Raw genomic sequence first — 26,657 nt, forward strand, 5'->3', positions numbered from 1 at the left:
TTGGGATCTTTAACATTTGGGATGCTGCAAATGCCGAAGTTAAATGAAATACCTCCGGGGAGGGGTGGCCCGGGGGAGCCTTGGGGAGAGGGAAGATGGGCGGGACCAACAGGTCCTGAAGCTGTGCGGAGGGCGCGGGGGGCGCGGGGGCAGGCGCGGGGAGCCAGAACTCGGTGGGACAGGTAAGGCGGAAACTTAGTGAACCGGATGCGGGAGAACTGGGGGAGATCGAGTCCCTGAACCCCGATCTTCATCCTCAGCAGAGGGGGTCTTGCAGGGAACGGGGGTAATTTTACCAAGAAGTCGAGAATTCCCACCCCAAAGCCGTTTCCAACGGCTCAACCTTTCTCCTTCTCTCACCAGGCCGGTGGATCTCCTGGCCAGGTTCCGGCAAGCCAGAAGGCAGGCAAACAAAAGGAGCCCAAGTTCCAGGCCGGCCTGGAAGGGGAGGGCGCGGTGGGGGAGGGGCTGGGGGGGCAGGACAAAGGGGCTTTTTACGGAGAGCCTAGAGGATTGATTTCATGGTGCATCCCCGGCTAGCCCGAGTTCCTTTCCCTGGCTTAGTTGGGGGTGAACACCTTTCCCAGTGGCCAGATAGAAGAATGGAGAAAGAAAACAGTAACGGGGGTTGGTCTTCCATCCCTCTTGCCCTGAGAGTCCCAGACAATTTCCCGTCTTCTCCGGGTTGTGAGCTCCTGTGGCTGGCCATTGATTTAATTCATTAAGTAAAGTTATGGGACTGCTGGTGCCTGTACTTTGCTGGGCGCATTTGGGGATGTGGAGGTGTTAAGGATGGAGGACGGGGTTTTAAAAACTTTGACTCCTAACGATCACAGAAATCTAAAGAAGGAACTTCTGGGGCTGCGAGGGGGCGTATGGTTGGTTACAGGTCTGTGCAAGAGTTTGGACACGAAAGGTTTTGAAGAGGAGGCTTTCCCGCGAAGGGTTGTCTTCCACCGAGGTCGCATTCCAGGGCTGTGCAAGGAGCCCTCGCTTCCTTGCCTGTCGGTGGTCTTTCTTGTTGTCAGTGCCCTGGAACTAGCGACCAGAAGCGTCAGCTTCCTGGTTCCTAGAGTCGGGCTCCGAGTTCCAAGTTCTAAGCTACCTCAGCAGTGCCCACCTATCCTTGGTGTGGCCCCCTCCTAACCCCCCTTCTTGGCAGGAGGGCTATTGGTTTGTCAACTGCACTCCAAACCTTATTATATTCTGTTGGGCTGGGGAATGCTGAAGGTGGATTTGGAGTATTTAAAAATCAAGGATCAACGCAAGCAGGTTGGTCTGAGGTCCATTGCTGAGCAGGGGCCTACTACCCATCGTCAATAGAAGTCTGTACTACAGCCCTGGGTTTCTGCAATAAAAGAAAAATGAAAAGCCGTCACACAGCTGACCTGCAAGGAGGCTGGGAGCAGTGAGTGAAACTCTTCCTACCCGATTAGTGGGTGCTGAAGAGGGAGGAAGCTGATGGTTGGTTTCAGGGCTTGCCTCTCTGCAGGTTACATATTTCTTTGATGGGGGGACAGGTTCTGCTTGAGGGGGTTTGAGTTTGTGATGTCGCTGGCCTGGCTTCTCCTGCTCAAGTCCATTCTTGAAAAGCGGGTTTCAAGCAGCAGGAATCATTGGCGAAGCCTGGAGGCTTTTCCTGGAAGACAGCTTAAGGAATTTATGTCCCGGTGGGTACAGGCCTTAACCCGATTTTGAATTTTGTCCTTGAATTCAGATGGTGTTACCTGAGCTCTTAACTGGGTCCAAACCTGACACCTCAGGCTGCAGGGGCAGCGTCAGTAACTGTGGCTTTCTCATGAGGTCGGTTTCCTCCTGCACTGAAGTTATATGTAAATAGCTTCATTCATTGGTTGCTTGAAATGACCCGTTGCTGGGTTTTGTTTAATGTTAATAATGAAGTATACATGTTGTTACGTTTTTGTGGTTTCGGAACTGCAGTTCAGTATAATTGGGCTTCATAATTGGTCTCTTTATTTTAAACATTAAGAAAATCAAGCAGAGTTGATTCTAGAAACTTCACCACCATCCCCAGTTGGAGCTGGGGGGATGGGCCAAGGCAGCTCAAGCCCAGAGTCAACCCCTCGCAGACACTGGACAAGCGCGTAAACCTGTTGGGGGAAGGGAAGAGACTGCAGTATTGTGGAGGACTAGGGGGGTGGGAAGGAGGTTCAGAGAGCATGCTCCCCATGCTGGGGAGGGTCTGTCCCCTGTCAGGGCCCCTCGGCCTCTGCTTGGGGAGAGGAGAGGAGGTGGTCAGCCTGTAGGAGTCCAGGGCTAGCATTGTTTGGAAAGAGGGCGTGTACAGGAATGTGAAGGTATGGGGGGTGGGTTGTGTCTAGAAGGAATGGGGTTGTAGAGAAGGGTGGTGGCAGACTGTGACACAGCTCTGTGCAGGAGATGCTTAACAGCCAGCTTCTCTGATGCTTAGGCTCTAGGGCTTGGAGAGTGAGGACCAGGGGTACCTTAGGGGCTAGGAGATGGAAGGTCCGTATTGAGTTCCTAGGTCGCAGAGGTGGAGGATGGAAGGTGATGGGACAAAGGCTTGAAAGATGCAGTCAATCTGCAATGTATCTCTAGCCTCTGGGAAGAGGCCGCTGTCAGCTTCAGGTCTTGTATACTAAGAAAGTTTTTATTTGCTTGAGGGTCAGTGGACTGAGAGGCCTGGAAGCCAACTTTGGCAGGGACCAAGTTCCAGGGTAGTGACTGGTTCCCCGCGTTTGGAGAACAGGTTAAAGATTGCTGCTCTCCTGTGGAGTAAGCGATGGCTAGGCTGTTGGTCAGTGCCCCACAGAGGATTGCTGGGGTCCGTGTCGGTTACACATGGGATGGGATGCTCTTGATGTTGCTGGAATAAAAAGAAAGCAGCGTGGTCCCCCATCTCTAGCACCCTAGAGTCTGCAGGAGCAATCCTGTCCTGCTTTTCTTGTTCATTTGCTTTTGTTTCTTTTTTAGGTGCTGGGTTTTAAACTTGTACTCTGCCAATGCCGTCCATACATTCGCAGCTGTCTTTTCCTCCTCCTCTTCCTCTTTCTCCTCTTTTTAAAAATGTAGTACCTTGCTCTGTTTGCCCAGGCTGGTCCTCAGTCTATGGACTCATGTGATCCTCCTGCCTCAGATCACAAAGTAGTTGGGACTGCAAGTTGCTACAGGTGTCTGACACAATCCCCAACTCAGCCCGAAACTTGAGGCTTTTAAATCCTAATCTGGGAAAACTGAAGCTATGTTAGGGAAAGCAGTGACCCCCTGTATCTGTAAATTTTCTGATGATGCTGTCTGTGTACAGTGAATTTTTTACTTGTTTTTTTTTTGGGGGGGGGGTTAACATTCTTCAATTTCTAGAAAGAGAAAGTGGGATACACGGGAGGCTAGAACCATGCAGGACAGAAGGGCACTGAAGTATTTCATAGCTCAGCACACTGTATTCGGGTTCTTTGTGGCTATGGAAACCTGATTCTGCTGCCTTCTGGTTGTCTTTCATGGGGAACCCCTTTTTCCCTGCTCCCCTCGGCCCGGAAGTGCAGAGGCCTAGGAACTGCCTGCCGGCGACTGCCAGCAGCCGGATTAGTTCAGGGAAGGACTTGCTCACCTGCTCCTCCCCTCTGACTCAAGTCGTAACAAGTAACCTGGTTCCCCTGGCCCGGCTGCCTGGGAGGGACAGCAGGCAGGCGGGACCCGTTGAGAGGGAGAGTCAGGGCCATCAGCGTGTGGAGAGCTTGCTGGAAGCTAGAGCACCAGGTGCGAGACCCCGAGGTGGCACAAAAGGCACCCCAAACCCCTGATCAGAAGTCTTTCCTGATCTGAACTGAGCTCTGGAGCAGGTGAGAGTGGGGGTGGGGCAGGGGTGAGGCCAGTCTCTGGGTTTGAGCTGTAGGCAGACCAGGAAATAGAGGGAGCCCTGGTTAGACATGGCTATCATTCCCCTACACCTAAGGTCATATTTGGGTTCAGGAGAAAAGGAGGTTTCCTAGTGGGTTTGGGAACAGGGACCCTGTCACTGTGAGCAGGCCTAAATTTCCAACAAAGATGAGCTGGGACAGAGGGGATCTGGCTTTGGGGACACATTTGTGATGTGGAGGTCCCCAGTGGCTTCCCTGAAAGTGTAGGAGCTTCGCTCCCCTTCTAAGACAATCTTTCTCCCTCTAGCTTTGTCTGGGGTGGCAGGCGTGTTGCTCTGGGCTGGCTGGGAGGGTCAGGGGGGCAGAGAGACTCCCGAGTTGGGGGTGGGGTTGTTACCTGAACTGCCTTTTTCTAAAGCGAGACCTTCCATGCCTAGGCCCAAGCTCTGCTGGGTGGGGCCTGTGCTGCCCCTTTGAATTCTGGGGAAGGTTCCTCACATTGGAGAGCTGTGTTATGTGTCTCTATGGGTGTCATTCTCAGTCTTGTATTGCCCAGAAGCTAATTCAGACGTAGGGGCTGGGAAGGGCCTTAGACCTGTCTGATTTTCATTATCCTTGTGAGGAAAAGTGGGCCTTCGGAGGCCAGAGACCCTCCTCGGCTGTCTCACGAAGCTGCACAACTGGGTGCTGAACCCAGGTCTCTGCACCTGTGCACTTTGCTCTCCTTGGAGCAGCAAGTGAGCCCAGAGCTGACCCTGCATCCTATTGAGTCCATGGTGTATATCAGAGCCGTGAGGAGAGAGAAACTGGAGAAGATATGCTAAGACATCCCTTAGTCTCCAAACGAACCTCCTCTTGTCTGCTTAGTCTCTGAACGAACCCCTCTCTTGTCTGCAACAGCCCCCCTGAGAGGAAGGGCTTGAGGTGTTTCAACCTTTCAAGGCAACTTCTTAGTGGTTAATAATTAATTAGCAAGTGTGACTAATTGATGGCTTCCCCTTCCACTTACCCCCTCCCTCTGTCCAAAGCAAAAGGCTCCAGGTGCCAGCTGCCAGCCCTGCTAGAGTCCTGCTTCCTAGTTGCTTGTCCTCTTCTGGGGAGAGTGGGAAGATGCCCTGAGGTGGGAGAAAGACCCAGCTGCCTGCTTCTCTGGGCTAGAAAGAGTAAGGGTTTGAGACAAACAGACAGCATGAACTAACAGTTGCCCTAGCTTCCTGGAAGTCCTAGAGGACATGGCCGGTCCCTTCAGTGCGTCCGTCAAGGCGCCACGTCAATTTTATTCCTTTTATTCGTGCCTTCATTCTTTAGTCTTGCTTGGAAGATTGAAATTGCAGAGTGCAAAGTACATGCCGATTTCAGGGCCTTGGTTTTAACCATTGCTGCCCACGGTGTGCTGATAAGCTGTGCTGTTTACACAACCTAGTAATGTTCTCCTTATCCACCTGCTCTTTCGGGCTCAGTCAGCCGACCTGGGGAGCTTAGCTGACAGTGGTACCCCCTCTCCAAGGAGCACCATTCTGCTCTGTTGTCTGTCAGGCAGGGACGAAGCACCCCCCCCCCCCCGCCTCCCACTGTGCCCCACCCCTGCAGCCCTTGTCCTCTGTGGAGGCAGCAGGATAAGTTCCAGACAGAAACTCCGAAGGACTTTTGGACTCTTGCTCAATGGGCTGACTCAGTGAGGAGGTGGTGTCCTCTGCTTCCAGACCTCCGCCTGGGCTCCACCCACCCTTCCCCACCCCTGCTCTAGCCAACAGCTGCCAGCCCTGGCCAGCTGGGATCCCACCGAGGGTGTGGGTTTGGAAAAGAGATAAGGGGAGGTCACAGGTGTTTGGGTGAGTGACGTGCTGGGCTGTAGCTAAACCACCAAGGTGTTCTCCAGTCACAGGGGGGCAGAGAAGCCAGTGTTTTCCTTTCCGTCCTTGGTAACTTCTAGTCAGCTCCCAGCCATCCAATAGACTCCTCCCGCCTAGCTGTGGAGTGTAGAGTCTGCAGGTTAACTCCTCCCGGGGAAGTCTCCTAGGTTATGCTGGTGGCTTGGGATTCAGGACAACTCTCTGGCATGGAACTGCTTCCTCGGACCTATAGGTGAATGACAGCAAGGTGCCCTGGTCCTTGTGCCCCAGACTGGCTTTGGCATTGTGCTCACTGCCCAGCCATTTCTTGCCAATGCCTTTAGCCAGTAGGGCAGTAGGCAGGCCATGCCTCATGCCTCCTATATTCTTGAGGTGAGGATGGCTATACCTCATAAAAACAACTTGTCATCTCCCCCCTTTGCCATCCTGTTCCATCTTCCCGCCTTTTCATCTTCTCTTTGTTATCTTTCTTGTTCTTGTACAGCCACCAGTTCAGCCAACCTCTTTGGACCTAGATGACTTTCTGCGGAGGAGACATAGTGAGGGGGAGCTAGGCTCTACCCTAAGAGTGTCCCTACCACCCCAGAAAACCTCTCACCCCCAGATCATTCCAGAAACACAATCCTCACTTCCATTTCCCCACCTCAAGCATTGAAACCACAGGCGGCTTCAAAGAGTGTTCTTGTTATTTTCTCTTAAAAGCTGGGAAACCGCCGGGCAACCTACCCATCCTGGCCCAGGCTGGGACTGGCGCAGCCCCTTCTTCCTCTGTGCCCCTCCCCCCCAGAAAGCCATCATGGAGAGCAAGGATGAGGTCAGCGACACGGACAGCGGCATCATCCTGCAGTCTGGTGAGTGACGCAGGAAATTCCCCTGCCCTGGGACCTGCTGACTCCAGACTGAGTCCCTAGGCCTTGGGCGAGTTAAGCTAAACCTCTCAAAGGGCTGGAGAAGGAGAAGGTGGCAAGGGAAGTGGGGGGGTGGGGGAGACTGGATGGTCTGGCACCTCCAGGAACTGTAGTTTTCCTTGCTGGACGGCACTAGCCGGGAGTTTCTGTCCTGTCTGGAGCAGGGATCTGCTGTGTCCAACTTTAGCTGCAGCAACGAACTAAGAAGCCAAAAACTCTTACCCAATGACTGTTAATGTCCTGTCTCTCTACTAAGCGTGAGCCTGTGGGTCTAGACTGCCCTGGCTTCGAGAGAGGACAGGAGACGAGGGGGAAGACACAGTTCTGCCCATGACCCCTTCTCCCCACAGGTCACCTGGTGGGACAGCTCTCCCCTTGTACTATAATGGTACCAACCTTTGGGCAGCCAGGAGATAGGATGTTTTGTGGTTGTGACACAGACCTTAGCAGCTAGCTTGTAATTTGTGGGCAAGCATGAGACTGTAGGGGAGTGCACACTCCTGGAAGTGGTCAACAGTGTCCTAGGGATGCCTTGCTTCCGCAGTCCTGAGCAGGTGTCCCTTGTCTTCGTGCAGGCCCAGACAGCCCTGTTTCACCAATGAAGGAGCTGACCAACGCGGTGCGCAAGCAGCAGAGGGCCCTGGAAGCGAGGCTGGAGGCCTGCTTGGAGGAACTGCGTAGGCTCTGCCTGAGGGAGGCGGTGAGGAGGCCCCTGAAGCCCTGCCCCTCCAAGCTTAGGGTTCATCTCAGGAGCCCTGGAGCTATGCTTTGGGATATTGGGGCTGAGGGGAAAGTCACATTGTTGAAGGGATTGGAAATCAGACTGAGGTCTGGGCCTAGAGTCTCCCTTATGTGGGTTTGACCTGAACACTGAGTAGAGGGGAAATAGACCTGGCAGAGGTCCAGGTACTGGAGAGGAAGAGATGAGGGGCTGCAGAGAGGTCAGAGAGATGAACGCACATTTGATAACTGTACCTTGGGTCAGGGTTGCCTTCCGGAGGAAGTGATCAGATGGGCTGAGAAGGCGAGAGGGGAGAGAGCGGGGTGCTGGAGAATGGGAGTAAGAAGACAACTGTGGCATGATGGGATGAGCTGGGCAAGAGCACAGGTTGCCCAGTGATCTCTAAGGTTTCTGGGATGTCAGGCCCATGTAGCGTGGGACTAGACAGCAAGTTTAAATGGTTGGATGAGGGCGGAGCACGTGGTGAGGGCCTGACTTGACTCTGCTCCCCAACCCCAGGAGCTGACTGGTACTTTGCCAGCAGAATATCCCCTTAAGCCAGGAGAGAAGGCCCCCAAGGTCCGGCGTAGGATCGGAGCAGCGTACAAGCTGGATGAGTGGGCCCTGCACAGACAGGTGAGGAGTGTCAGAGGGGATGGTCACTGTGCCCCATCCCCAGAGGCCGACTACCGAAGCAGTCCAGTGCTCTGGCAATGTCTGCCATCCAGGTGGGTGCTGACGGTGTTAACCCAGGGCTTCTCCTCATGAGTAGCCCAGATGGCTCTGAGTAAGCATGCCATCTCAGCTGCTGGGGAGCTGAGCTCAAGGGAAGATACTGGGCTTGTCCCTAGTGGGCAGAGGATTAAGAATACCAATAACCACCACGAAGAAGCTTTTGCCAAGGAGTTTGGTGTAGCATGAGGTCCGGCCTTTCTCAGCCTAGGTAGGAGGAGGGGTGGCTCTGGTCTTAGGTGATCTTCTCCTTAGATTCCCATGAGTTGGCATGCTTGATTCTTTGGGGTCAGGAAGGAAAGTGTCCCATTTAAGTCCTCTCCCAGCCCTGCACAGCAGGTACCTGGGGTGGGACTCTCACAATTGACAAGTTGACTTTGAGCCCTTCCCTCCGCTCCACCCTTTGCTGTGTGTCCCTGGATACTGCTGCCTGCTCACCACCGGGTCAGAGCCACCTGGAGTCTTCTGTTCCCCCTAGCGCCAAGGACTCTTCTTGGCCCTCACTCCCAACCCCCCTTCCCCAGGACCCCCTAAGCAGCCTGGAGCGCCAGTTGGCTCTGCAGCTTCAGATCACCGAGGCGGCTCGAAGGTTGTGTGCCGAGGAGAACCTCAGCAGACAGGCTCGCAGGCAGCGGAAGCACGCGGCTCTGCAAGAGGAGAAGAAACTGAGGGAGCTTGAGCGCCGGCTGGGTGATCGGCGGCGGAACAGCGAGCCCCCTCCCACCACTGTGCCCTCCCTGGGCAGAGGTGAGCCCGCTCTCCTGAGCTGCTCTCGTGAGCTGTGCAGGCCTCTCACAACGCAGCCCTGTACTCCATTTTGCATTATGCTTTTGGCTACTGCCTGTGTTCATGTTTCACATTAGTATGCAGCGCACCGTCAGGGTACTCTTTCCTGGGCCCACGGAGGCTCCGTCCTTACCTATGTACCCCACCAAGGCATCTCCTCCCTGAGAGACCTTCTCCATCCATTTCCTTTTTCTGCATCTCCCTTATAGTACCCCACTTTTACAAAACTTTATAGACAGAAGGCGTTTCTCTGCTTGATCATAACCCAAGGGTTTATTCAATCTGGAATATTACCTTCAGGGCAAAGTTCAGTAAACCGAAGGTTCTACAGTGGTGCGCTTTCCTCTAGCCCGAGTTAGGCAGCTTTAGGGATTGACTGTGACTGTGGGTAGCCAATTGCTGATGGGTTCAGTGCCTCCTGCTAGGGTGTTTAGGCTGAAGTCCAGTTGTACCCTCAAAGTGCTTTCAGTGTCTACAACTGCCGTGGTCAGGAGTCCTGATTTTCACATCTCTGCTGAACCATTCTTGTGGCTTAGTGCCTGAGCCCCGATCCAGAGATGAGGCTGTGGGGCACCTCAGAACCAGAGCCAGCCAAAAATGACCTCAGTGTGTCCAGTTTGGTGAGCTTTTGAGCCCTGAGGTGGGACTGTTTTCCTTTGCCCTGACCCAAATCCGGCTTGTCAGGTCCGGACTTGTAACCTCCATTTCACTCCTGGTTCAGCCCTGCTCCCAGAAATCTCTTGGCCTGGCCCCGGCCGCATCTTAAGGAGGCGGTGTTAGGGACAAGCTGCTGGTCTGTTCACTGTAACCTTGAATCAGAGCCCATGGAGCAATAGCCTCCCTCGCGCCCCTGTGTCCGTCGCCACACATCAGCTGGGTTCTCGCCCAGCTGTTCTCTTTCCTGACTGGACACACATTAGAAGCCTGCAGGTCCTTCCTGATCCCCACGCTCCATGCCTCGGGTAGGCATTGCTTTTGGCAGCTGCGACTAGTTGAGAAGTGTGTGAACAGACGCCAGCCAGGTCACCCTTGGAAACCTGGAGTAGATGGCAAAGAACAATGTTCTTCTATGTCATGGCTGACCAAGAAACCCAGAAGTGCATTAGACTGAGCCAGGGCCTCCAATGGGTCTGGTCCCAGTTCAGGACACCACTCTCTCTTCCCAAGGCTCTGAGAAAAAGGGCACCCTCTGTTCGGTCTCCATTTCCCACAGGCCCTGGGAATGGGAAAGATACCAGATGTAGTGTAGTGATCCCCAAGGGCCACCTCTGTACTTGAAGGAGCCATTAATGATGAGATGCGTCCTGTCCCAGTGGGTCTCAGCCCTTCTGGTCCCTCTCCTGCGTGTACTGTTTGGAAGCTCCTTTGCCCGTAGGTGCTGCCATGGCTAGGCACTTGTGCTCAGAGGGGGACTTTGCTGGGGGATGGGGGGATGGTGTCACTGCCGCTGCCATTGAGACTGATGACACTCCTTGTCGGAAGTGGGGAAGCAGGCCAGGACGTGCCTAGGGCTTTGGCTTAACCCTGTGTAGGAGGCGAGCAGCTGAGGTTCTCAGGGCCTTTAGCCCAGGGAAGATAGAGGTGTGCAGAGGAAACACCTGGCACAGACAGTGCCTCGTTTGGCTCCAGCGCAGACCCTGCCCTCCAGACAGGCCCGAGGTTCTGGGTTCTAGTGTCCTGATTTAGGAGTGCAGAAGGAAGTGGTTCTGGACTAACCATTCCTGTTTCGTGGCTCCTCCGTCCCTTGTGCTCACCTGGAAAGGAGGAAGTCGAAAGAGATTAATAATTAGTTTGAGGCTAGAGGGTGTTTTCAATTTGGAAGGAAAAATAAGCAAACAGACCAAAAAAAAAAAAAAAAAAAGAAAGAAAGAAAACGAAACCCCACCCACCACCCCCTTTGCACACAAGGGTTATTCAATTTGAGAAAGTAATTAGCCAGGTGAGGGTAATTAGTTCTCTGCAGGTGGCAAGGAGCGGCCAGGCGTTGAGCTAATTTTTACTATGAGCAAGCCAAGAACCACCCCCTGGACTCCTCATGCAATGGGTGCTCAGTATGTACTTGTTGATTGACAGTGTCAATCAACACTATCTAATAGGGACTCAACGATGGAAACACTGTGCTGGCCAGCATGGTGACTGCCTGCTGCACGTAGCTCCTGGACATTTGGACTGTGCCCTGTGTGACTGAGGAACTGAATTTTTCATTTGAGTTAGCGTAGTCTCGTAGTCTGGTTTGATTTGTTGTGCAGTGTAGCTTAGTAAGTATGGTTTCATGGTTCTGTCTCTGCCTGGGGTATTCTGTCATGGCTACGGGGGAAGTCATGGTAGGTAAGAGAGCAGGACAGGGGTGAGCCAGGACCAAACTGGGACAGGGTGGAGACAGTGGGCATCTCAGGAGCCACTGTGTTTGGCAGCTTATCCTCCCAGCTTCCACCCTGCAAAGCCACGTGTCTCCAGAACTCCTCACAGCAATGTATCCTTTTACCTACAAAACCAACAGTCCTGGTTCTATGAGGATTGGAGGTGACAGGGAATGATGTCTTCCCAGACCTTTCCGCCCTGACCAACACCTATGATTTAAACCCACATTGCACTAGTGGGCCGTGAGAATAACACTTGGATAATTTCTTCAACTTGACATTTGCAAAAAAATAAAATTGCCCTTAAAGTTTTTTGTAAAAGACACCAAACAAAGAACCAGAAGAATTCAACAAGAGGGCTTCTCGTCATTGCACCCCAAAGTAAAGGTTAACTGTGAGCTATGCAAAGCCTTGGCTAGCTACTCGGCAGCCTAGTCACAAAGCCACAGACGATAAGAATTGCTATAGGTGTAATTTGTCTTTGGCTTTAGTTATAGATCAGAGATTGGCAATTTTCTCCACAAAGACCTGGAGAGCAAATATTTTAGACTTTGTGGGTTATACCATCCCTTATCACAACTAACTCTGCCTTGTTGGTGCTGAGGCAGCCAGACATCACGACTCTGGAGCTGCGTCTCAATACGGCCTCACCGGTGCAGCCCTGCCCACAGACTGGATTTGGTCTGTGGGATGAAGTGTACCAGCCTTTTTAACAAACGATTTTAAGATGGTTGAGACTATTTGTTCCACTTAGAACTTTCTGGTAACAACCTCTACTGGCTGACAGGAGAGCTAATCAAGGGATGTGCCTTACTCGGAGCACAGCCTCTATCTAGACCGGTCAGGTGTGAATTCTTCCTCAGCAGCCTTTTTGGTGGATTGACCCAAATCTCCTTGCCTGGGCTAAGACTCAGTTTCCCCAGTTACATGGAGATGATGGTATCTACCTCAGTTGTTAGGGGTTTTACATGAATTAGCGTAGGCGAGATATTTAGGAAAGGATTGGCACAGTAGCTCATTAATATTAGCTATTATTAATGTTTTTTCATCTCTGTTCTCAAACAGTTGAAAACGCTTTCTGGGTTCCATCTGAGTCACCCAGAGTTAGCCTCAAACTCCAGAGCATCACATCTGTTCAGGGGCAAAAGAAAAATAGGGCCCCCCTCCCCCACCCCATGTCCTGAGTGACAGCTGTATTTCACATGGCACTGCCGGGCTCCAGTTCCCTCAGGTGACTGGCAGGGCACTAGCAGGCCACTCTTCTTAGGGCCCCATAGTCCCCACAGCCCAGACTCTCACCCCCACTGCTCTTGTGGGTACTACAGGAATTCTTATGTTTGAGACCCTGGAGATGAGTTGCATTTGGGATATTTGAAGATTGTAGACACCCTAGCAAAATACTCTGCATCCTAAAAGCATTCTAAAGTGGCTCTCGGTCTTTCTCCTTATTACCAGAAAGTCCTTGTTGGCTGATGGGAAGTCTGTAGTCCAGAGCCTTGAAATGTCTTATTCAGGGCTGGGTAGTTCAGGATAGAGGAAAATTAAAATCACTTTTTCTGTCTCCCAGTCCTTAATTTGTGAACCCCTTTTTACCTCTAATAAGTAATAAGTTCTGAGTACATGGTTTAGCATGTAGTGGGTATTTCCTGGGGGAATTCAGCCGCTGTCCTGGCAGAGGAATTGGGCAGCTTAACTCTGGGCTCATTGCCTCTTTTCCCTGTCCTCCCCTTTGATTGTTGCAGAGCTCAGTGCTTCGGATGACAGCTCCCTGTCTGATGGGCTACTTCTAGAGGAAGGTGAGATGCCAAAGCTGTGGGGTTTTGCACCTCAGCGGGACTGGAAAGTTGAGGATGCTGATGAAGGCAGGGGCACCAGCTTAGGGTCTGCCCCGGATCTGATATCAGTTGCTGTGTGTCCAGGCTCATGCCTGGCTGAGGGTGGGGGATGTGCTGAGCTCTTCTTTCAATGGGTCCTTTTGATGAGGAAGGGAACGATGATCTCTAGCCTGTCCCATTAACCCTGGTGTCCCTGCTTCGCTCAGAGGCTATGTTTCAGAGCCAGTTAGAGCCAGTGAATGGACTACTCAAAATCATTGCTGTGGTTGAAAGGAAGGTGACGCTGGAGAGGACGTACAAGACTGTGGATTAAGGATCGTGTTTAAAAAGACTGAGAGCATTGAGGGTCAAAGTGGACTAAGAAGGCGAGGCAGGCGTGCCCAGGGCGTGCCCAGGGTGTGCCCAGGCCAATAAGGAAACAGGGCGCCTAGGTGAGGCAGGAACAAGAAAAGTAGGTAGCTGCAGACAGGCACCGTGAGCAAGTGCTGGAAAGTGGAGCAGAGAGAATGAGCAAGGAAGCAGGTGTAAAATTAAAACAGGACTGGGGGAGGGGGGAAGGAGTCCCAAGGGAGAAGAAAACAGCGTTTCTTATCTGGGATTGGGGCTGTGGCCTAGAGCAGTAGGTCAAGGCATCGAGGAGGGAGAGCAAACCCTGGGCTGTGGAGGTTCTTGCTGAGCCGGTTTTCCCCAGCCTCTGCCTTTTCTTCTACCCTTGCAGAAGATTCCAAAGCACCAAAACCTCCCCCAGAGTCCCCAGCACCGGCACCAGCACCGGCACCACCTTCGCGGCCTCTCCCACCCCAGAGCCTTGAGGGCCTGCAGCCAACAGGACCTGAGTCTGGCGGCCTAGAACGGGCCCCCATCCAAAACAGTCCATGGAAGGAGACCAGCCTGGATCACCCCTATGAGAAGCCCAGGAAGTCTTCTGAGCTCAGTAGCGAGTCCAGGTCAGGCTGGGGAGGAAGGCAGGGGGCAGATGATGGAGAGTGCTAGGGTGGCCCTGTCTGGGGATGTGGATGGGGATGTGCAGGTGGTCACTAGGGTGGCCCCGTCTGGGGCTGTGGATGGGGATGTGCAGGTGGTCACTAGGGTGGTCCTGACTGGGGCTGTGGATGGAGAATGTGCAGGTGGTCACTAGGGTGGCCCCGTCTGGGGATGTGGATGGGGATGTGCAGGTGGTCACTAGGGTGGTCCTGACTGGGGCTGTGGATGGAGAATGTGCAGGTGGTCACTAGGCTGGCCCCATCTGGGGATGTGCAGGTGGTCACTAGGGTGTCCCCATCTGGGGCTGTGGATGGGGAATGTGCAGGTGGTCACTAAGGTGGCCCCGTCTGGGGCTGTGGATGGAGAATGTGCAGGTGGTCACTAGGGTGGCCCCGTCTGGGGATGTGGATGGGGATGTGCAGGTGGTCACTAGGGTGGCCCCGTCTGGGGCTGTGGATGGAGAATGTGCAGGTGGTCACTAGGGTGGTCCTGACTGGGGCTGTGGATGGGGAATGCCCAAGTGCTCCCTCTTATTAGCTAGGTGATGCCAGAGGTGTGAGAACTGGTAGCCTTTTGGGGTGCTGACACTTTGTACCACTCCCATTGAGGCCCCAGCCCTGTGAGCCTTCAAATTAGAGGTTCTCAACCTGTGGGTCCTGGCCCTGAGGGAAAGACCCTTTCACAAGGGTTATCTAAGACCATTAGAAAACACAGATATTTACGTTATAATTCACAATAGTAGTGAAATTATAGTTATAAAGTAGCAACAAAAATAATTTTATGGTTTGGGGGGTCACCACAACTTGAAGAACTGTGTTAAAGGGTCACAGCATTAGGAAGGTGGAGTGCCACTGTGGTCACTGACATCCCCTATTGCTTTGCAGCAGTCCAGCCACTACTCCTCAGGAGCAGCCCAGCACCTCCAGCCTGTGGCTGCTAGACCCTGCCTCCTACCACGTGGTCCCCATCCGAAATGTTCCTGGCCAACGGCAGGGCCGCACCAGTGCCCCAGCTACCCCTGAGATGCAGGGCAGGAGGGGCCAGTCGCAGTCTCTGAGGTAAGAAGGCTACATTAGGGGTGCAGGGACCACCCATTCCCATCCCCAGCTACGCAAACACGCAGATATGGCTGAGACACCCTGGGTGACACACGGCTAGCACCTTGGGTGCTCCTGTGCGTCCCTCGGGAGCGTCTCTCTGAGGAGGTAGAGTGCAAAAGCATTTCATCCACAAAGGAGGATTCCTTGACTCAAGGTTCCCAGCCTCTCCCCGTTTTCACACACTGGCGAATATTGGCTTACTGTTGGTCGCCGACAAAGCATACTTTTCCAGTCGATGCACAGTTGGTTCTCGTTATTCACGGTAGTCATGGTCTACAGCATGGCTGTAAACACACAATAGCAGAGGTTCTCAACCTGTGGGTCGCAACCCCTTTGGGGGTGGAACCACCCTTTCATGGGTGTCACCTAAGACCATCTGAAAACACAGATATTTACATTTCATAACAGTAGCAAACTTAGTTGCGAAGTAGCAACGAAAGCAATTTTGTTGGGGGTCACCACAACATGAGGAACTGTTAAAGGGTTGCAGTATTAGGAAGGTTGAGAACCTCTGTCTTAAAGAAATACAGATTTTGGTGACAGTGTTGCTCGTTAACTCAGTAGTGCATATGTCCTTGTTGAACATGAGTTTCTGTTTAAGGACAGTTTCTGTTTAAGGACACTTAATATATCTGCGGCTTCATTAACACTGGACTCTTGCCAAATGACACTGTAAGTTAGCCTGAATGAAGTTGATCTAGCAGTCTTATTTTCTCTACAGGACGGTTCAGTGTTCTTGTGCTTCAAAACTGCAGGGAGCAGTTCAGCATCACTTGTGGGGCCATTTTAAATATAAAGTAGTCAGGTGTGGTGCCTCCCATCACTTGAGAGGCAGAGGCAGGTGGGTTCCAGGCCAGCCTGGTCTATAGAACAAGGTTCAGGACAGCCATGACTACACTGAGAGACCCTTTCTCGAAACAAGCAAGCAAGCTGGGCGGTGGTGGTACACGCCTTTTATCCAAGCACTTGGGAGGCAGATCTCTGTGAGCTCGAGGCCAGTCTGGTTGACAGAGCGAGTTCCAGGACAGGTTCCAAAGCTACACCAAACCTGTCTCAATAAACAAAAACAAAACAAAACAAAAAAGCAAGCAAACAAAAAATAATAAAGTCACCTTCCCTCCCCCATACACTAAGTAATACCACAGGAAGTCCGAAGGATGAAGTATGAAGGCCACACATTCAACTTTCTATTTAGTTCTATTTCAGTGTGGGGCAGAGCTGGCGAAGGAAGCCAGGCCTCGTGAGTGATGGAGAAGCTTTCTATGTACCCCAGCTGTGTTTTGTTATTGTTGTTTGTTGGTAGACAAGATTTCCCTGTGTAGTCTAGCCTGGCCTGCAATCCACCATCCTCCTGCCTCAGCCTCCCCTTGGTCAACCTCTGCTGGAGATATGTTCTGAAAGCAATCTGAGTCCTTTGCTGCCCCAAGCAATCACGACTATGTGTTAGTTACTTTTCTCCTGCGATGCTGGGATAAAAATACCAGACAAAGCAACTCAAGGAAGGTGGTTTTGCTTTGGATCACAGTTGGAGGTGCTGTCCACCATGTAGGGAAGGCATGGCGGCAGGAGGATGAGGTAACTCAGTGCATCTGTGGTCAGGAAGCAGAGAGAGATGAATGCTGCTTCCCAGCTTATTCTGAGTTCCTTTGTTTTGTTTTTGTTTTTCAAGGAGAGTTTCTCTGTGTAGTCATGACTGCCCTGGAACTCACTCTGTAGACCTGGTTAGCCTTGAATTTGGAGATCCACTTGCCTCTGCCTCCTGAGTGCTGGGATCAGAGGTGTGTGCCACCAGGCTCAGCAACTCTCAGTCCTTTTAATCCTGTCCAGGACCCTAGCCCATGGAAAGGTGCCATCCATATTTAGGGTGGTCTTCTCACTTCAGCTAACCCAGTGTAGAAACTCCTCACAGATGTATCCAGAGGTTTGTCTCGTAGGTGATTCTAGATCCTGTCAAGTGGACAAGATTAGCCATTGCAAAACGCTGCGCATATTGACTTTGGAATCAATTTTAGCAAATAGGTGAATTGGCAAATACTAAGCCTATGAATAATGAAAATCAACCGTATGTTTCTTTCCAAGCTCCTACTACCTGGTAGTAGTAGTTTCAGTCAATGAGCTATGAAAAGTGGTGCTAGCCACGCCTACCTGGTACCACCAAAGCCTCTTCAGGCTGCCCATCAGGTAGCCTTAGACAGATGCAATGGCCCCGAAGTAAAGCTGGTTTTATACTGTCACTACCACCAAGGTCATTTTATAAACAATGTCTTTGTACAGAAATTTCAAAGGGAACCCTGCCCCGTGCCCAGTATATAAGCAGACAGGGACTAGATTGTAGCCCTCCATGATCCCACCCTGCACGCATGTGTTTGGAACACATGAAAACTTTTCACATTGAAGTTAGATGCTTGATGATGTCTAAGCAGACAGAGTCTGAACGAAATGTTACTGAGCAGAGTGTACCCTAGCTGCCTGGGAAATGTGACATGGTTATCGCAGAATGTCGGCCTTCTTATCTGTGGTTCGAATCGACTGAGAAACCAAAATCCTTTTAAAAATCACATATGTATCAAACAGGAACAAATTCCCATTGCAAGACTGGGCATTGAACCTAGGACTTTATGCAAGCTAAGCAAGTATTCTTACCTCTGAGCCACATTCCCTGTTCTGCAGATTCTCGTCACTATTCCTAAATAGTACAGTACGTGAACTAGTTACATGGCCTTCGCACCGCATTAAGAACTCCAGAGATGGTTTAAAGTCCACAGGATGTATTGTATGTAACGCTTACCCATTTTATGCAAGGGACTTGTGACCTGGGTTTTGTGACTCATGCCAGCACCCATGGATTCAGTTTATCGTGATGTGGAAAGGGCTAGAAGGAAAATCACTTGGGCATGAATGGAGCAGGAGCAGATAGCAATAGAGCATGCTGGGAGGGAATGTGTTGCCTCTGCATATAAGCACAAGACTGAAGAGGTCTGACCAGAGTAAGCCTAGCACACGCTCATTGCTTTGGAATAGAACCCTGGCCTCCAAAGTCATAACTTATCATGACAGTGTGGCTCCTCCCCCCACTCAGAGCTTTCCTGCTTTCCTCTTCAGGATGGACTCCTTCCGATCAGGTGCAGAGGGCCGAGGTCGCAGTGCCTTTCCCCGCCGCCGCCCCACTCATTACACGGTGACTGTGCCGGACTCCTGCTTCACGCCCAGCAAGCCCCCGCTGCCACACCCTGCCTGTCACTCTTGCTCTGAAGACAGCGGCTCTGACGTCTCCAGCATCTCCCACCCCACCTCACCGGGCAGCAGCAGCCCAGACATTTCCTTTCTGCGGCCCCTCGGTCCCCCTGAACCTCCTCGCCATCATGGGGCCTGGGGCCCAGCCTATGGCAGAGAGCTGGCCACTCACTACCCTAAACTTCTGCTGCCCGCTGGATACTTCCCAACGGGGCGCTACGTGATGGTGGCCGAGGGCCACCTGCCACCGGGCGAGTGGGAGCTGTGTCGTGCAGCCCTAAGTGCTGCCTACGATGAGGAGGGCGCTCCCCTGCGCTACCAGCGGCTGGTGCCCTCCCACAGCCGCATCGTGCGCACACCCTCATTGAAGGACAGTCCTGCGGGCAGGGGACTCAGCAAGGCAGCCGTCTCCGAGGAGCTCAAGTGGTGGCATGAGCGGGCACGTCTCCGGAGCAGCCGCCCCCACTCACTCGACCGCCAAGGGGCTTTCCGCGTTAGGAGCCTGCCTCCCGGGAGGGAGAGCTTCGGGCGGGCCTCAGGACCCCGGACACAGGTCGAGCATCCCCTGGGGGAAGACATTAGATCAGCAGACTACTGGCCAAGTAATCCCTAAGTGAGAAAATTAGGCTAAAGAAAGAGTGTATTCTTTTGGCTTTAGAAAGCACTTCTGACCTCCCTAGGGGTGTCTCTTACTTGTGCCTGCTGTGTCTAGTGTCTCATGCAAGAGCACATACCAGTGTGGCCCTGTAAAGATCATCCACACAGATAGCTGTGGAGATTTCCCCCTAATGGCTTCACAGATGATCCACACAACAGATAAACTTCCGTGTAACCAAATATGCAACCCAAATTAACCCCTGGAATTTCCTGACTCCAGGGCCCAGGACAAAGAGAGAATCTGGAAAACGGGTTTGCAGAAAACAACTCAGGGCAGCCAAGCTGAAATGGTTTCTTGGTTAACAGCTAGAGTACCGGGTTCTGATCCCAGCCCCACTTGTTATGTTATATGCTCCTGTGGGTTACTTAACTTGCAGGCTTCTATTTCTCCCCCTCTAAAAGACAGGCATTGTAAGTGACTCCTCTCATAGGGCGAATAAGCACCTAAAATGACTAGATCAATGTACAAGAGTGCTGAGTGAGAGGTAATGTCATCCAGGTTCCCAGAGGCCGGAAGGTAGGGTGCAGTGGTACTATTTAGGCTTAAGAACACTGACTTTGGGTAGGGATGCAACCTTGGTTTCTGTGAGACCCATTTCTTCATTCTTAAGAGCGAGGATAGCAGGCATGAATCCTCTCTTTCTTTTCCCTTCCTGATTCAGAAGGCTATGCAGGGGACACGCTCTAGAAGTTACCAACAAGCTGCTTCTTTGAGACCCCAGATTCCCAGCAGCCCAGCTGCATCATCTCCCCCCTCCCCCCTGGTTCTTTGGGCTGTTGCAGCTGCCATCCCTGGCTGGGCAGCACCCTGGCCCAGTCCCAGGCTGAACACCCTTCCAGCTGACATGCTTTTCTCTTCCTGCGAGCTCGGACCTGTCTTTGGTCTAGGCTTGGCCCATCCCAACTTGTCAGACAGGGACGGTGATGAGACATGAGTCCAGGAAAGGTGGGGAAGAAGGTCAGGGTGCCCGTCACACCCCAAAGAACCTGGAGTGGTAAACAGATGTGGGGGGTGGGGTGGCACCTGGGAGCATCATTCTTGGGGACGGCGCGAGCAGACCACTGGGGCTTGGTCTGTGGTGCTCTATGCTTTAAAGCAAGAAGAAAGGTGTGAGTGTGTTCTCAGTGCTGACATGTCTGCCTAGTTTGCTCATCCGCCTCTCCTTTCTCCCTGTGACAGGTGCCCCCAGTGTGTGTACTCCGGAGGTCACCAGATGGGGCTCCGGTGCAAGTCTTTGTGCCTGAGAATGGCGAGATCATCAGCCAGGTGTAACTATGTTGAAAGCCCTGGCCACAGCTGGAAAAGACTTTCATATTGGAGCTGGGGTTGACACCCCTCACCCCTAAGTGCTTCTTTCGGCTCTCCTACCCTCATCGCCGGCCGATGACTCAGAGCTGAAGCTTTTGTTTTTTACATGAGCGTTTTCCAGAAGCCCTGACCTGAGGATTTATATCTGTGATTTGTCCTCGCGGTTCCTATAATATGATTATACTTTATCCCCGGAGTCTGGCCTTTTGGACTTAAGAACTTGCTGGGCTGATTGCAACATTTATCTTCTTATGCAGTCCAAGTGGCCTAGAGGCCCCTTGGGATTCCCCCGATGCTCTGTGCCTTCTTCCTGAGGTAGCTGCTGGTTCCAACCGTGGGAGGTGGGATGTGGTACACACCTAACAAGGACTCTTCCCTTGTTCCCAGATCTCTGGGTACCATATGCTGGGCAGGATTCTCCTCTCCCTTTTATGTGCTCTGTGATGCACACTCCATGGCAGGAAAGTCATTATGTCCTGGCGGAGCCTTGTCTTCCTGCTGTTCTCCCAACCCTACAGGTCTCTGCTAGCAGCCTCCACCTCTGTTCTGTCTCCATACCACTGAACCTGGAGTCTGAGGCTACACTAGACTGTCTAATCAGGAGCTGGTTGGTGGAGAACACCTCGCCTTTCACAGCCACTGCTGGCCATTGTGAGGCTAGGCTGGTTAGCAAGTATGCCCTCTGAAATCTTCATAGTCCTAGAAGCCAGCACCTTAAAAAATGTATACATGTTTATACATTTTATATATATATGAATACGTTTTTTGAGTGCCACTTCTGTGGCGTGTTTGAGGAGGCAGTTACTGCTCCTTCCATTTTCTGCTCAGCCAGCTTCTGCTCTGAGAAAAATCCTGTTTGTTCACACCAGGAGAAGTTCATTAATGACTCCCTATAGGGTGCTGGATTGGCTTAGATAACATGAATGAGTTGTCCCAGCTCCTAAGACCAGGCAAGCCAGGAAGCTGCCTACACTTAGACCACTGGTACAATTAAGGTCCTTTGCTGCTGGGTCAGATGCCCAGGTAGGCAGTTGTCAGTCTGTATGGCCTTCTCCACTTGAGCACTTCTCCCGGTTCCTCTCCGGACTGGACTACCACCAGATGCCTGACTCTAATGGTCTGTTTCCCCTGCTGGAGAGAAAACAGTGTGGCCCATTGCACTGGGGTTGGGGGAGGGGCGGTGCTAGGAATTTAGGGGGCTAAGGCAAGCTTGAGGAGATGCACAAGGCATTTCTGTCCCGTGTTCTCACCGCATCCTACAGTTGTCCCAGCTCCACTCTCCACACTGTTTGGCTGCCCTGCTTTTGTTTGTCTGGCTTCTGAGCCCCTTCCTTAGTGTATAGATGCCCCTTCCCAGTGTGTTCTCTGGATCCCTAAGTGCCTTAGATCCTAAGTCACAAAGCTGGGAGACATCTGAGTGCTGGGCCCTCCCCACGCCTGAACACCCTCCGCATTAACTTATTGGTCTTACCTAACAGCTATTTCATGTGTTCGCACAGTGGCGGTGCCTGCAGCTGCAGGGCTGAAACTGTGCAACGTTGTGCCAAATACTTCAATAAAGTCTGATTGGCCCAGCTGAGGAGGAAGGATTTTGTGTGTGTGTCTGTGTGTATGTGTAGAGTTTTCTAACAAAGGCTGTGCCCAGCTCCCTGGGTGTCTGGCTCACCTTTCCAACGGTCTGGCCATGTCTCTAGGGAGCAGGTGGGGTGGCAGACGGAGACCCAAGTTGCTTCTTTGACCAACAGGAATCCTTCACAGCTCCTTGATGTCTCCAGGGACTGAGAGCTATGCTTTGGAAGTCATCTCCAGAGAGATCAGATTTTGGGACAGCCTACCTCTGGTGTCAAATGGCCCAAGCCAAGCAGTGGTTAGAGGCTTGTGAGAAACAGTTCCTGTGGCTGGAAAAACAGGCTTTCCTTGGGTGAAAGAGGGGTTGTCCATAACTCCTTCTATGTTTCTGCAAAAAGCCCGGGGAGGTGGGTGGAGGGTGGGAGACAGCAGCTTTCACTGGGCCCTATTGGGTTGCTCAGGAACTGGGAGCAGACTGCCCCCTGTGACTCCAGTTTCTGGGGAAGCTTGTGGTCTGAGTCTGAGGTAGCATGTGTCAAGTAAAGGGGTCTCTGTTTTGCCTGTCCCTGTCCACAGTCAAGGAAGAGGTAGGTCACAAAGGGGCAGGCAGGTGGTTATGCAGGTGTGACTGCAGCCCTGCCCTGGGTGCCCAGCCCTAGGGACTGTGGGCATCTGACCTTCAAGGGCCTAACTTCTTTAGGCCTGGGGGTTACTTTATACTGGGGGCTAGGCGGGGAGGGAAGGTAGTACCAGAGCCTCTAGAGAGAAGCTGTGGGCATCCTAATCTCAGATCTGAGCATCAATTTAACTTTTAGCTGTGGGCAGTAGGGACTTGATTTTGGATTTAACTTATTTTGTGGTGAGTTTGAACTTTTCTTTGCTGCGTTGGGGATGGAACCCAGGGTTTCACACATGTTAGGCGAGTATTCGATTTTGTATTTTAGCCACTCGTTATCTGTTAGGCCAAGGCAATATATTTTTAGACTTTTTTTTAAATGTGTATGGGTGTTTTGACTGTATGTGCACTATGTGTGTGCAGTACTCACTTCAGCCAGAAGAGGGCATCAGGTTCCCTGGAACTGGAGTTACTGTGAGGGTGTTGGTAATGGAACCTAGGTTTTCCACAAGATCAGTCAATGTTCTTAACTGTTGAACCATCTCTCCAGTCTCCACTCCCAACTCCGGGGAAAAACTTGAGCCAATATCAGAGGGCTCTGCTGAGATAATCTGTGTAGGAGGCAAAGCAAGTTAAAGGGGAAGAGTTAAAAAAAAATGTTGAAGTTTTTCCTAAGCAGCCAGCCATGAAATGTGCCAGCATGAAGACCTGGTCCGGCAGCAGCTCCTTTCAGTCCACAGGATCCTACTGCTGTGCCATGTCTGGAAAGGGCAGGCGTGTGGAGCACTTAGCTCCCCTACCAGAGGGCAGAAGTGGGATGATGAATCCCAGGGAACAGGAATGAAGCCCCTCCACTCAGAGCAGCTTTGGGATTTGGCCTTAAGACACCCAGAGCCATAGATGGAGACTTCCCTGAGATCCAACTTGAATCTGCGATCATCCCGGGGAGATCCTTGGATGGAACAGGTGCCTACACAAATCATAAGTAATCAGGACCCTTCAGGGGGGCTGTGCACCTGGGGGTTGTGCCCCTTCCCCTGAGGGAGCAGATGAAGTGGGAAACTGACAAAGGGGACCCAGCAGGGGCAGCATCTTGGGTTGGTTCTTTTCCTGTAGTTATTCTCCTGTTTTCTGCACTCCGCCCCCATGCCGTGGATACGTTTAGAGCCTCAGTGTATGCTAAGGCTAACGGCAGCGCTCTGCTATTGAACCACACCTCCAACCCTATCCTTTTCCTGTAAATGGTCAGGCTGTCTCCTGCAACCTCCCCCTATACTAACCCTGACTCCCCAAGAAGACCCAGCTCAAGCCAGGCCTGACTGCTAGTCCCATCACAAGCTATTGGGTTCTATCCTGGGTGTGCAGACGAATCGACACCTCGAGAAAAATCTGAGCAGAGTAGCATTTCATCCATCAACTTACGATTTCTTCTTGAAGCCAAGCTTCTCAGGTGAGCAGCTTTCTCCAGGCCCGGCTATCTCTCATCTTACTGCCACAGTTTGGAAGTGAGTGCGCATGAGGATGATTGCCTGGCCTTTGCTGGAGACGCCACTCCAAGGGTGCATGTCCGCTTACTGCTGGCTACCCCTACCCCAGAGCTCTCGTCTCTACAGGTCTGCCCCTTTTGCAAGCCTGCCTCCCTGAGGGGCCTGGAGTTGGCACTGACATTGTCTAAGATCTTGGACATAGCTCATTTAAAGACAACTAGGTGCTCAGGGGAGCTGTAGTGCAGGCCATCAACCTCTGACAGACACCTGCAGTGTCCAAAGTCCAAGTTCCGACACCACCAGTATTTTTCAGTTTGTGTCCTTTATTCCTTTAGCGCATGTGTGCATGCTGTGTATAATGTGCATACATGCTATGGCACACGTGTGGAGGTCAAAAACAACCTACAGGAGTAGGGTCTCTCCACCAGTGTGGGTCTAGAAGATCGAACTCAGTCTCTCAGCCTTGGTGGCTAGCACCTCTACCTGCTCTTATTCTGTCCGTCTTCTCTTTTCTTCCCCTTCCCTCCTCTTCTCCCTCCTCCTCCCTCCCCTCCCTCCTCCACTCCTTCTAGACAGAGTCTTGCTACATTACTCAAGCTTGTGAGTTGCCTGCCTCGGCCTCCTGATTAGCTAGGCTTGCAGGGATGCCTCATCATGCCTTATACGAAAGTCTATTGATATCTGCACTTTGATGGCCGGTAGACATCTCAGAATCAGCATGGTCCATGCTCCAGCTGAACTCTGTCCTTACTGCCATTTCCAGATCGCCTCAGGTCAACAAAAGGCAACCCAATCCTTCTAGTTTCTCAGGCCAGAATTTAATCTGTCGCTTGTTTTTGTTTTGTTTTATTTTGTTTTTTATCCCCCTTGAAGCAGAGTCTTGCTATGTGGTACCATGTACCATGGCGCTGGCTGTCTTGGAGTTCGTTCTGTAGATGAAGCTGGCATCACGTTTGCACTGATCCTTCTGCCTCAGCCTCTCAAGTGCTAGAATCACAAGTGTGTGCCACCACGGCTCTTTGTTTTGGATTTTGTTTGCTTAGGTATCTCTTTTCACTTTCTGAGACAGGATTTTGCTCTGCAGGCCAGGCAGGCTTAAGCCTCAACTTACATAGTCCGGGGTGCCCTCAAATCCAAGATCCTCTGCATATGTCTCCCAAATGCTTGGATGACAGGTGTGTGCCACTAATTAATTTGTGTTTCATAGTTTTCCTGAGGAGTTGAACCCAGGCCCTTCAGCATGTTGAGCAAGTGCCCTACCACCGAGTCCCAGTGCTAACTTCCACACTCACTTCACATCCATCACCTGTCTCTGCTGATCATCAAAATAGATCCCGGATCTGACAGCTTACTGCTGTCCTCTCCCTTGCTATGCTACCATTTGTCTCTCTGGGCTGTTGTTTCAGTCTCTCAACTCATCCCTCTGAAGGTCCAGGCTGGCCTTGCACGCAGTATCGGCCGAGGATAACCTTGAACTCCTGGTTCTGTCTCTACCTTCTAGACGCTAAGATTACAGGCATGCTGAACAGTCCTGGGCCGGGTGGGGGTGGGCGGCACTAACTTACTGAAGATCCCTCTGCCTTTATTAGTTCGTTGAACCCCACAACGTGGAGGTCCATCTTCCTCATTGCACAACTGAGGAAACTAAGTTGAGAGCTTCATTCGCTGCAGGCCTCAGGCTAGTGAACGGAAGAGCCGTGCTGTGCCTTCAAGCCCCGCCTGGGATTGTGTCTGTAGGGCGATGTGGAAGAACAGCAGAGGCCTGAGCTCAGGCCCTTTATCTGTGCTGCTTTGGGGCCGCACACTGCCATAGCCTTCATCCTTATCCCTCTGGACTCCCCCAGCCTCCCTCCTAAACTCTGTCTTCACCTTTCATTGCGGCAGGTCCTTTAAGTTATAGTCATTTCCCCCCCCCCCGCTCCCGGTCCATAAGAAAGGCCGACTTGAGACTCAAAGTCCATTCACAACCAGGAATCAATCCTTCTTTCTTTCTTTCTTTCTTTCTTTCTTTCTTTCTTTCTTTCTTTCTCTTTCTTTCTTTCTTTCTCTTTCTTTCTTTCTTTCTTTCTTTCTTTCTTTCTTTCTTTCTTTCTTCTTCCCTTCCCTCTTCCTTCTTTCTTTCTTTTTTTTCAAGACAGGATTTTTCTATAGCTTTGGAGCCTGTTCTGTAACGAGCTCTTGTAGACCAGGCTGGCCTCGAACTCGCAGAGATCTATCTGTCTCTGCCTCCTGAGAGCTGGGATTAAAGGTGTGTGCAACCCCTGCCCAGCCACAAACAGGACTTTCAAAGGCAGTGTGGGACAGTCCCCCAGAGATCTGTGGAACGCTGAGAGTGACTTAAAGGCTTCTCCCTTCCTAATCATTCTCGAATCAGTGGCCACATCTGATGCAGAAAGTCTGAGAGTTGGTAAGTCTAAGTGAAAGTCCTGCGAGAGGCGCTAGGCATGCCCATGCTGCACCTTGAAAGTCCTGCGAGAGGCGCTAGGCATGCCCATGCTGCACCTTGAAAGTCCTGCGAGAGGCGCTAGGCATGCCCATGCTGCACCTTGAAAGTCCTGCGAGAGGCGCTAGGCATGCCCATGCTGCACCTTGGCGGTTTTCTGGTCTTCTCAATGGAGGGGGAGGGGAAGAGTCTGTCTTTCCTAGCCCACCTGATGAAATCAGCTA

The 26,657-nt window shown here is 51.9% G+C and overlaps 2 protein-coding genes across 4 annotated transcripts in view; both read left to right on the forward strand.

Annotated features, from left to right (window-relative positions):
- Window positions 1-3,632: 3,632 nt before the first annotated feature.
- Inava (innate immunity activator) lies at window positions 3,633-21,852 on the forward strand. 3 transcript variants are annotated; one of them, XM_038349436.1, is made up of 10 exons: window positions 3,633-3,821; window positions 6,395-6,543; window positions 7,176-7,300; window positions 7,841-7,957; window positions 8,578-8,800; window positions 12,942-12,995; window positions 13,753-13,981; window positions 14,903-15,076; window positions 18,221-18,905; window positions 20,190-21,852. In XM_038349436.1, the coding sequence occupies exons 2-10, from the start codon at window positions 6,489-6,491 to the stop codon at window positions 20,280-20,282; spliced, it is 1,755 nt and encodes a 584-aa protein (XP_038205364.1). In that variant the 5' UTR covers window positions 3,633-3,821; window positions 6,395-6,488; the 3' UTR covers window positions 20,283-21,852. The 3 variants fall into 3 exon arrangements, with proteins under 3 accessions (XP_038205364.1, XP_038205362.1, XP_038205363.1); XM_038349434.1 differs by lacking the exon at window positions 3,633-3,821 and adding an exon at window positions 5,613-5,924; XM_038349435.1 differs by lacking the exon at window positions 3,633-3,821 and adding an exon at window positions 5,613-5,924 and having other exon boundaries at window positions 14,906-15,076.
- Window positions 21,853-22,083: 231 nt separating this feature from the next.
- The window catches only part of LOC119827147 (maestro heat-like repeat-containing protein family member 7), a 32,755-nt gene continuing 28,181 nt past the window's right edge, over window positions 22,084-26,657 (forward strand). The window contains exons 1-2 of the mRNA XM_042054028.1: window positions 22,084-22,185; window positions 23,869-23,953. Of these exons, the coding sequence (XP_041909962.1) occupies window positions 22,084-22,185; window positions 23,869-23,953 (187 nt within the window). The remainder of the gene's footprint in view (window positions 22,186-23,868; window positions 23,954-26,657) is intronic.

Source organism: Arvicola amphibius, chromosome 12 (assembly GCF_903992535.2).
Source record: "Arvicola amphibius chromosome 12, mArvAmp1.2, whole genome shotgun sequence".
Classification (NCBI taxonomy): Eukaryota; Metazoa; Chordata; class Mammalia; order Rodentia; family Cricetidae; genus Arvicola; species Arvicola amphibius.

Bases quoted from the DNA above. Each gene is read 5' to 3' on its own strand.
- Inava (XM_038349434.1), top strand. From the start codon at position 5,863: ATGCTGGTGGCTTGGGATTCAGGACAACTCTCTGGCATGGAACTGCTT. The intron at 12,996-13,752 runs GTGAGATGCCAA...CTACCCTTGCAG, and splicing joins TGGGCTACTTCTAGAGGAAG to AAGATTCCAAAGCACCAAAA. The intron at 18,906-20,189 runs GTCGAGCATCCC...TCCCTGTGACAG, and splicing joins CCTCAGGACCCCGGACACAG to GTGCCCCCAGTGTGTGTACT.